Consider the following 11,131-nt stretch of genomic DNA (forward strand, 5'->3'; position numbering starts at 1 on the left):
ACAATCAGGTTTGGGCCATACATTAAATGCCTTGGCTCAAGGCTATGGAATCCTGGGAATGGCAAGCTCCCCCCCCCCCAATCACCCTGCACTGAAGCAAACGTGTCAAGAGAAAGACAAACCCCAGGGTCGCCATAAGAGAGAAAGGAGACATAGACATATGCCAAGGTCTCTGGGAGGGGAGTCTGCTGCTGCTGCTGCTCCTCCTCCTGGCCTTCCCTTGTTGGAGAGGCTTCCCCAGAGGGGCTGCTCCTGCTCAGGGCCCTTGCTTGCTTGCTTGCTTGCCAAGGCTTTTGCCAATGCCTGCCTCCTGGGCCACCCTGGCGCTGACGCAAGCGTGGTGGGCGCCTACTTAAGGGCAGCCGGGGAGGCGGGCAGAGAGCGAGGGCCACCACCTCCATCCCTCCTCCTCCTCCTCCTCCTCCGCAGAAGCATCCTCCTCCTCCTCTCCATCCTCTCCAGGGGAGCCTCTCCAGCGCCGGGGACCTCAGCCAGGAGCCTCCCTCCTGCTCCCAGCAGCAGCAAAGGTGGTGGTGGTGGTGGTGGTGGTGGTGCGGGGGTCGCTCTCCTCCTCTCCGCTGCCGCCCAGGGAGCTCTGCCGCCTGATGCACCGCCATGGGGGAATGGACCATCCTAGAGAGACTCCTCGAAGCCGCCGTCCAGCAGCACTCCACTATGATAGGGAGGTAAGGGGCTGCCCCACACCCAAGACCCCGGCCCCCTCGGCCCTCCCTGGAGCCCAAGCAGCAGGCAGAGCGGCCACAGCTTTTGCTGCAGCCCTTGGCTTGGCTTGGCTTGGCTGGGAAGCCCCAGCTCCCCCCAAATCTCAAGCTCCCCTCCATCCCCGCTTGGAGTCTCCATCGCAAACACACAACCCCGGGGCGGGGGGCTCCTGCAAGGAAACTTTGAGTCCCAATTTTGGGGAATACGAGTCCTCTTCTTTTATTTTTTGGAAGGAGGGAGGGGAGCTTTCAGTCCCAGATTTTTATTTTGGAGGGAAAACTGTGTGAGCCTCATTTTGGGGGGAAGAGAAAGCTTTGGAGTCCCATTATTTATGTAGGTATTTATTTTTGCGGAGGGTGGGAAACACTTTTGGGGGAATCAAAACTTTTTGAGTCCCTGGTGTTTTTTCGGGGGGGGTGCGAAACGGAGTCCCCAATTTGAGAGAAGAGAAGGGTGAGTCCCCGTTTTTGAAGGGAAGAAAATGGAGTCCCAACTTTAGAAAAGAAAAGCGTGACTCCCAATTTGGGGGGAAGACAAATAACTGTGAGCCCCATTTTTTGGGGGGGGAGACTTTGAGTCCTATTTTCTGGGGAAAACTTTTGAGTCCCAATATTGGGGAATTTGAGTCCCAATTTTTGAGGGGGAAAAAGCAGGGTACAAATAAATAATAGTTAATAATAATAATAATAATAATAATAATTCCAGGGTGGTGCAGGACTGTTCCTGCTGCTGCTGCTGCTTCCCACTCCCTGGCTCTTTTCCTTGAGCTCCTTTGCTTTATTGCAGAGTTCATGGCTAGTGCAGAGGACTCTTTTAACCTTGGCTCTAATCCTCCCCTCACTTCCCCTCGCCCTCCTCTGCTCGCTTTGCTCATTTGTTCCTTTCTTTCTTTCAAAAAAAACAATGGCAATTGCACCAAACACTTGCATTCACCTTGAAGGACACCAAAGAGAGAGGCTTTGAGGTAGGATGCAGAGGCCATCCACACTGCAGCAAGCATCTGGTTTGACACCACTTTAATTGCCCTCAGGTGCCCCAACCAACAACCATTCCCAGAATTCCATAGCCTTGAGCCAGGGCAATTAAAGTGGTGTCAAACCAGATGCTTGCTGCAGTGTGGATGCAACCACACAGAGAGAAAGTGTTTGTTATTTGCTAATAATCATGTATGTATGTATGTATGTATATCCTAGAGCTGGTGATTGCAGCTTGCAAAAAAAGAGCAACCAGCAAGGGTAAAGTAAGGACAAGGCATCTCTCCCTTGCTTTTGGGTTTGCTCCACTCTCCTCCTTCCTGGTTGAGGATGCTTGATCGATACTGCTGCATACCATAGGAAAGTGCAGAGAGGTGCCCCTGTGCCTTTGATTTGACCAACTTGGGCTCTAGCTGCAGCTGAGGTTGAGGGAAAAGGAGGAGAGGAAAGCGCAACCCTCTGTTATGTGTGTATTATATATATATGTATATAAAGTGTCATTGTGGTTATAGATCTTGCCCTATATAAGTCAAAGGAAGATTTGTGCTCACATAAACTAAGCAAGCATTTCTTTCTATTTGCTGTAAATATCCGTATGGAGAAGTACATTGCTTAGGCAAGCTTTCTTTATTTCTCTCTCTCTCTTTCTCCTTTTTTGAAAATCAAGCCTCTCTTAACAAATGCTGAGAAAGTTCTGGGAGGCTGAGTGAGCTGGAGAGTCAGCACTGGACAGCTCCTCTTTGCTGTGTAGAAAGCCGCCAGGAAGATGTGTTCTTCAGCTGAATAAACTGGCAGAATGTCCTGTTCAAATTAAACCCACAAACTGTCAAATTATTTCCTGTATAGATAACTTAGGGATTGCATTATTTCAGAACAAAGTACCTGAAGTGTACCATCATAAGAATGTATAAACAATGAATACTAATGTGTCAACCTTATTATCGAACGTGGAGCTAGTTCACAGCATGGGGACTGTGACTGTAAAAACAGTAAACCCCAAAATATCTTCAATGGAATGACAATGATCAGCCTGGAAAGGGTGTTGCAAATAGAAATGTCTTTGCTTGTTTGTGGGAAGCCTGTAAAAAACTAGATGAATGGACTGCTTTTAGGAGGGCACCTAGTTCCATTCCTGACAGTGACCAGATAGGAGCAATGGGGAAGTTTATGAGGAGAGTAAAATTATGGCTCCCTCTCACACTGCATGATCTACCATCTAAAAATCATAATGTCTCTGAATACGAAAGGTTCTTCTTCTGGCTGCCTTGGCTAGTAGCTACCAAGAGACTTCAGCTTCATGCATTTAAGTTCTTTCATCAAAAATGGCAATGTTTTTGTACTCGTGGCCACCTCAGTTTTCCTGTGACACTTAATTCTTGGTAGGTGTTTCAGAGTTCCCCTCCTGCCTTCTAAAAGTGTACTCATCCAACCTTTATTTTATAGGATTCTGCTGACCGTGGTGGTGATCTTCAGGATTCTTATTGTGGCCATTGTAGGAGAAACTGTTTACGACGATGAACAGACTATGTTTGTGTGCAACACTTTGCAACCAGGGTGCAATCAGGCATGTTACGATCAAGCATTTCCTATTTCTCACATTAGGTACTGGGTATTTCAGATCATCATGGTGTGTACTCCCAGCCTCTGCTTTATAACATACTCTGTTCATCAGTCTGCCAAGCAGAGGGAAAGGAGATATTCCACTGTCTTCCTTACGCTGGACAGAGATCAGGACTCTATGAAACGGGAAGACAGTAAAAAGATCAAGAACACCATTGTCAATGGGGTGCTGCAGAACACTGAGAACTCCACCAAGGAGGCTGAACCTGACTGCCTGGAAGTGAAAGAAATCCCCAACCCAGCTATCAGAACAACCAAGTCAAAGATGAGGCGGCAAGAGGGCATCTCCAGATTTTATATCATCCAGGTGGTCTTCAGAAATGCTCTGGAGATTGGTTTTTTGGTGGGACAATATTTCCTGTATGGATTCAATGTCCCATCCATGTATGAATGTGACAGGTATCCTTGCATTAAGGAAGTGGAATGCTATGTCTCTAGGCCTACTGAGAAGACTGTCTTCTTGGTCTTCATGTTTGCCGTGAGTGGCATTTGTGTGGTGCTCAACCTGGCTGAACTGAACCATTTGGGGTGGAGAAAGATCAAAATGGCAGTGAGGGGTGTGCAAGCAAAACGGAAATCAATATATGAAATCAGGAACAAGGACCTGCCACGTATGAGTGTGCCTAACTTTGGCAGGACTCAGTCTAGTGATTCTGCTTATGTGTGATTCTGTGACAGAACTGGAATACTTTGCTGGGTGCCACTGACCTTGTGGACATTTGAGTTAGGGAAAGAACACTGCTCAAGCAATTGTTTCCTCAAACCACCAAGAAAGCCATTAAGGTACTGGATCTGCACTTTCTAAACCACATATAAAACTGAGTGCTAAATAAATGACTGTGAAGAAACAGCTACAAAACACCTTTAACCTGGCCTTACATCTTAGTTACCTTTCTCCAAATGCTCCAACACTGTTGACTGGACCAGCTTTAGGATGGATCTGTTTGGATAAATGATGGAAATGTCTCCAGAATGTTCTAGTTCGAAATGGCAGGGAAGCCACTTCTTGAGGGGGGAGGGCTGGGGGAGGGTTTTTACAGCAATATAGAAATGCAAGCATGTCTAAAGAATCTGAGGTGGAGTAAGAGGTTTGCACTATCCAGGCAAATGACTACAATGTCCACCAGTACATCTGTGGGCTTCATCTCATGGATGCCTGATATTACACTGTCTGCCTGTGTCACACAGGTAATTACTGTGTATGGCTACCATTTTTCTGCCATTGTTTTTGTACAAAAACAATTATACAAAACAGCAGCGCTGAATATAATTTTGCCATTTATTTTTTATTTTGCCTGTCTGCTCACACCAGAGACCTTAATCATCATTATGCTAGTTGTGATCTACCAAATTCACAAATAACTATATAAAACACAGTTCCCTGCTGTGTGTGTAAGCAAAATGGAATGACCTAAGGTTCAGCCAAGTTATGTACTTAACTATATTTTAAAACACACACACACACACACCTATACCAAAGGAGCAGAATTTATCGCTATTAACTGTGAACAAATTCACCGCCTCTTTGCTCTTATTGATGTAAGTGCCATACTTGAAGTTAAAGCATCTAACTCTCTATTTAGTCAAAGGCTTGGCTGGAGTCCCAACTTGAAACCGTAGAGTTTTATATTTTCTTTTTGTTTTCATCAAGTTATTATTATTTATATTATTTATATTATTATTATTATTATTATTTTCTCTAGTTGTTGCAATGGTGTAAAAAAGCTGATAACTATATTGATAAAGCAATTGCCTTTTTGTAAAATAGAAAGTTAACTTTCTTTTATATATACATATATATTAATAGTATTGCATTGTTATATCAAGATAAAATTTATATGGATACCTATCTAGAACATAAGGATCGTTCTATTATAACTTCTTTTGTATTCATGGCCTGGATAACATCCAAAACATCTGGATAGCCATTTACAGGGTTGTTTGTTTTTTACAATGACATGGTGCTATAGTAGGGCAATGAATCTGGATAAATCAGTGATGCAGCATGTTCCGGAAAGTGCAGGTTTAACTATTTGTGTACATATGCATGTGTGTGCTTGGATATCCTATCTCTGTTTGCCCTCAACTTACTTTTAATTTGTCATAATGTGAGCCCATTAGAGACAGCAAATTAAATTTCTCAAGTACAATTTCAATTATTTGGCCTTCAACTAGGATGGACTATAAATCCAGTGTGTGTGTGTGTGTGTGTGTGTGTGTGTAACACACACCAGATTATGATGATAAGAATGTATGTGTTCATATACACAGTCTCATAAGAATTAGATCTAGGAATGCAAAATGTCACTCAAATTAATTTTAAGTACCCTGGGAAATGTAAGGTTACAGACACTGCCATAATTTTAATTTAATTTAAAGATTGGTTCCATTATGTGATCTAAAAGCTACATAAATAAGAAGTATCCCTCTCCCTCCAGAGTAATAGCACTCATATCTTCTAGATGATAAACTGTCTGACTGGGCTGAGCTCTGTTTCACCCATCAACAGTACTTGCTCTCTAAGATCAACTAATGGTCCAGTGCATTGCAGAGAGAGAACGTTAACCTGACCACAAAATGTTTAAGGGGTGGGAGCATGCCCCCTACCCCCATACCCAGGGTCTTCACTTGTGCCATCTCATACCTCTCCACTCAACTTTTGCATGTTCACTGTGGAAATTTCAAGGGAGATTATACTGCATTTCATTTTGAAGACACTTAGAATTTATGTTCAGACCTTCATGCTAATATATGAATGTGAAGGCTGGGAGTGGAGAGGGAAGAGATAGAGTATGCAAGGACATTGGAATGCAAGGGCATATGCAGCCAGGGCACATTTTATGCCCTCAGGTGTTTAATCTGAAGATTTGAGCTGGGTTTATAGGCTGCATTTATCTGAGATCCAGCACCTATGTTACCTAGGAGGGAATAAGTAACTCCCTTCTTCCCACCTCTTCTTGTCTCTATGATAATGTGTAAAATGGGAAGATAAAAATTCCACCTACTTGTACAAACCATTCCCAAGACACCAGGCTAGCCACAACTGCTCTTTTTAGTTACAGAATTTCAGCTGGAGAATTTGGCCTTATCCACATTCAGGCTTCATTAAAACCAATATTTGTCTAAAATACCAAAATGATTCCTTCTCCAGTCCAGATGATCTCCTTATCTTGAATGCATATGGACATGACACCTGAATGCAGAGATTGTCACATCATTGCTTTCAATGGGATGCACATTTTGGTAGTATCCAAATGTGCACCCACATCCTGGTGCAATTAATCTTGCGTAATGACATATGATTATTATTATTATTATTATTGTAATTATTATTCATACACATTTTTTCCTTAAACGTTTGAGGCAACTTGTACTAGATTGAGGAACCCTGATGGCAGTGATGGGTCAAACAATACAAAGACCAGCATGTGCAAGCTTTGACTACAGATAATCCACAATTAAAGGATGGGGAAAGAATACACTAAATATATGTTATCATTGTTGATGGAAATGAAACTGTATGTTATAGTTGATGAGATTACCTATCTGTCTGATTTTAAATGGTCATATTCTTGTCTGTTTAAATAGACAAGCGTCTGTATTACATTTACATTTATTTTGGTGTACGGTTCAATAATTTCTGGAAAGATAACTCCTCGACTATTGTATTACGACTTACACTTGTGGAATTTCATCCCCATTCTGTGTAGCAATGTTACTTCAATTGTGAAATTACTTGGAAAATTCAGGACATGCCAGTTACAGTTGTTTACTACAGGCAGGTTTTTTTTACATCAAATAAGGAGATGTTAATGAACTGTTATAGTGTGACTGCTTCTGGGAAAGAGCCATAAGCATCTCACTTTAACTTCAACTATGCTTGGTTGGGAGCAATACTTGATGGATTGACTCTTATCTCTAAAATATAGTTTTTGGGATGTAACATCAGGTAGGTTCAAACTTAACCTATAAGACACATGTTCCTCTGTACTTTTTTGCACACTTGAAAACTGGCCAGTTCTGTGTGAATTGGCTTCAGTGAAAAGAATGGTGTTCTGAGGGTTATGAAACTTCCAACTGTAGTGTTACATTAATGAGCCTTTTACAGATGCAACCCATCATTTGATATTGTGACCAACAAGTGATGAATATGCTTTTGCATATCAGTTCATTTACTCATGGGTGTTGTTGTGTTATTCTGACATGAGTGTGTTAAGATTCAGGATCTCAGTTGCTTGCATTATTTGTCTTTTACAATTGGCAAACTGAGATTGCGCCAACACAGTGAGCAGAGGAAGGATTTAGACTGGTTTAAAATAAGAATTTACTGTGAGTGCAGATTCTATGCACAAATTAGAAAGAGGTTTCCATTCCTGCAAGTCAACCTTGCAAAATTCTCCTGATTTCCATGTCTCTCACAGCATCCTGTGTGCTCCACCATACATTCTTCATGGTGGAAAGAATTTATTTATTTATTTATTTATCAAAAGAACATATATTCTATATATTATATCAAAAATATATCAAAAAGATCTCAGGGTGGCTTACAAATAACATTAAAACTAGTTAAACAGTTGAAAACAATAAAAATAATTTAAAGAAGCTGAAAACACATTAAACATAATAATGAGTTAAAACAGATGTAAAAAGATTTTAAAAGTTTTTAAAATCATGTACATCAGTATTTGGGATGGATTAATGAGACCTTCATGAGTAGACAAGTTTTCACTTGGTGCTTAAATGAGTGCTGGTACCAGATGGGCCTCCAAGGGGTGCCACCAATGAGAAGGCTCTTTCCCATATCTCAACACAATTATTGACCTCCTTCAGTCCTCAGGCAGGCACATATAGGAAGAGATGCCTCCTCAAGTATCAAGGTCCCAAGCCATTTAGGGCTTTGAATGTCATCACAAGCAGCTTGAATTCAGACCTGAAATGTATTTTGAGGTGTACATGGAGCATTAGGGAAGCACCTTTGGGCAAGCTGAATTCCTCTCATCTTATCTCTGGTTCCAGCCCTTTAACTTTTCATGAAAATGAATGTTTTACAATTGATTAGTGACCCTTGCCACCATTTAAAAATATCTGTTGTTTTTCTCTTACATGTTCCTACTGTCTAGTAATAAATAACTGCAAAGCATGAATGTTATTTTTAGAAGGCAAACATGGCAGCTAAAGATTTTCATCTGTAATATAACAAGCTCCTAAAGATTATTTTTTTATATAGGGAAAATACTCTCAGCAAATCTGATTTTCATTTTATACACTACTGGAATAATCTTTAACAGTTAATTTAAATGGGAATTACATTATTGGTAATCTTAGTAATAGTAATATTAGTAGTAGGATTAGCAGCAGTAGACACAGTAATAGCGGTAGTGACAGTAAGTAATAAATAACTATAATGCACAATAAGCAATAGGCTACATAGAAAGAACCTGCTTATATTCATTGAAATCAATGGCAAAATAATACCTCTGGATTTCACTAGCTCTGGTTCATACTCAGAATTATTAACATTGTACAGATTCCATAGTGTTAGCTCCCTTTCATAGTTTCCCATTAGTATATGTATGGGGAAAAATGATGAAGGCATGCCTTGAAACCTGTCAGATGATATATTCCAATGCTTTTAGTGAAAAGCACAACAAAAGACGAATACTCGAAAAGCAATACTGGTGACTTTCCCAATTGCCATTACAGTAGCTTTTACATAGGTAATGCACAACTTGTTTACTAAACTGGAAACATTTGAATGGATGGGAATAAAGTGGAATATTAACTTGAGCCAACTGTGCAGACATGTTTGCATGCATGGAATACTACAGTATTGTTAATACATGGAAATTCTTAACCCTATAGATTTTATTGAAAACTTAAATAAATACATATATAAATGATAAAAGAGAATCTTATTTCAGTGACAGAAAATGCAGCCAGCTGCAACCATGGTTAGAAAACAGTTTGGAAATTCTGGGTGGAGCTAATCACAGTTACCATTAAAGTTGGTACAGAAATATACCACTAACCATTATTAACTTTGAAACTGCAGAGGGATGGTGGGGTTTCTGTGGCTGCAAGAATGAAGAAAGGAGAGGGAGGAAGGGGACAAGAAATATGAGACACTGGGTTTAGGTAATCTATCTGGCCTAAATCCAGTTCATAATTCCAGCTAAAGCAGAGCTGTTTTCCATGTTTCTGTTGATTTAAAGCTCCTACTCTAGCTGACACTATGGATTGGATTGAGGGTATTATGGCTGCACAGGACCAGTTTCTTGGGAGTGAATGTTAAACACTCAGATCAGTACAACTTGCTTACACGTTGTTTAGGACTGGAGGAAGAGATCAAAATTTCTCCACACCTCACTTTAGAATGTACAGTAATTGTTTTCATTAATTACATTTGATTTTGTTGTCCTCATCCAAAAAGGAATGATCACATAACAGGTGATACAAAATCTGGGGTCATAATTCAACATTTGTCCTACCTCAAGAAGAGTAATTGAAACATGATTTTTGTGATTAACAAATCCCATTCATTTCAATGGGTCTACTCTAGGCAGGGCTGATATTCTTCAAGGCCATATGATAAAATTCTTGCGGTGTATTCATTTATACTGAATGAAAACGTTGGTGTTTAAGAAAAGATACTGCTTGTTGAACTTGATTTAAATTCACATCTTGGATAAATGTCTGTTGGTTATTAAAACTTGTGCCATTTGTTATAAAGCTAATTTTATTTGAGAAGCCTTAATGGGTGATATTGATTTTGTCTTTACAATTTAGGTGATATTAGAAAATTGTATCTTCTGATCATACATTGTTGGGTTGTATGGACTGAAGATTGGTCAGAGCTGCATCAATGTGTATTATGATGACAGATCATGACGAGAAGAAGATTAAGTAAAGTTACAAAATAGGGAAATAGGAGGATAGAAGGATTTGCTGGCATTATGGAAAAAAATAAGCAGACAGGACATGAACTTGTGTTTCCAATGTCTCTGCTCTTGCACCAAATTATCTTTGTTACAAATTAAATCATGTTCTGAAACACATTTGTGAGGAACTTTTCAAAGATTCCCGTATTATCTATTATGTAAGAAAAACAATTTCGAATGTCTCTTGGCAAACGTTGCTTATATACCTCTCAGAGACAGCTGCACATTACATTTTTTATATTAGGGCAACAATAATATCAATATCTTGTAAAGTATACTGTGAAGAGTTTCCAGAGGTTGAGATCAAATCTAGCATGGCACAGCCCATCCCCTGTCTCTGTGGGTATTACATGTCTCAGTGTGCTCTCCAAACATTGAGGTGCACTCTTCCTCCTGAAGAATCCCAACCAATAAAAGCAGAACCCACACTGTAAGGAAAGGGGGAAGTTTTTCTGTATTATTAAGTATAGAAGTCTGATTTTCTCTGCTGAAGTGAATATCAGTCATTCACATATAAGGGAGAAAATATCAAGATGCATTGAAGGACATCAGAGAGCTGTAGTAGCTAGAGAAACTAATTTGATTTACATTCTTAAGTGAACTGACTAGACAGTGCCAGTGTGGTATAGTGTTGCACTAGGTGTCCAGGAGACCAGGGGCCCATTCACACTACAGAGTCATAGTTCTGGTTGCTGCTGCTGCTGCTGTTGTAATTATTATTGTTGTTGTTGTGTGTCTTCAAGTAGTTTCCGACTTATGGCAATACTAAGGGCGACCCTATCATAGGGTTTTCTTGGCAACTTTCTTCAGAGGGGGCTTGCCATTGCCATCCTCTGAGGCTGAGAGAGTGTGATTTGTCCAAGGTCACCCAGTGAG

At 40.5% G+C, this 11,131-nt stretch overlaps 1 protein-coding gene across 1 annotated transcript; it reads left to right on the forward strand.

Annotated features, from left to right (window-relative positions):
- Positions 1-609: 609 nt before the first annotated feature.
- GJD2 (gap junction protein delta 2) lies at positions 610-4,569 on the forward strand. Its single transcript, XM_042443247.1, has 2 exons — positions 610-686; positions 3,141-4,569. The coding sequence occupies exons 1-2, from the start codon at positions 616-618 to the stop codon at positions 3,982-3,984; spliced, it is 915 nt and encodes a 304-aa protein (XP_042299181.1). The 5' UTR covers positions 610-615; the 3' UTR covers positions 3,985-4,569.
- The last annotated feature ends 6,562 nt before the right edge of the window (positions 4,570-11,131 follow it).

Source organism: Sceloporus undulatus, chromosome 1 (genome assembly GCF_019175285.1).
Source record: "Sceloporus undulatus isolate JIND9_A2432 ecotype Alabama chromosome 1, SceUnd_v1.1, whole genome shotgun sequence".
NCBI classification, from domain to species: domain Eukaryota; kingdom Metazoa; phylum Chordata; class Lepidosauria; order Squamata; family Phrynosomatidae; genus Sceloporus; species Sceloporus undulatus.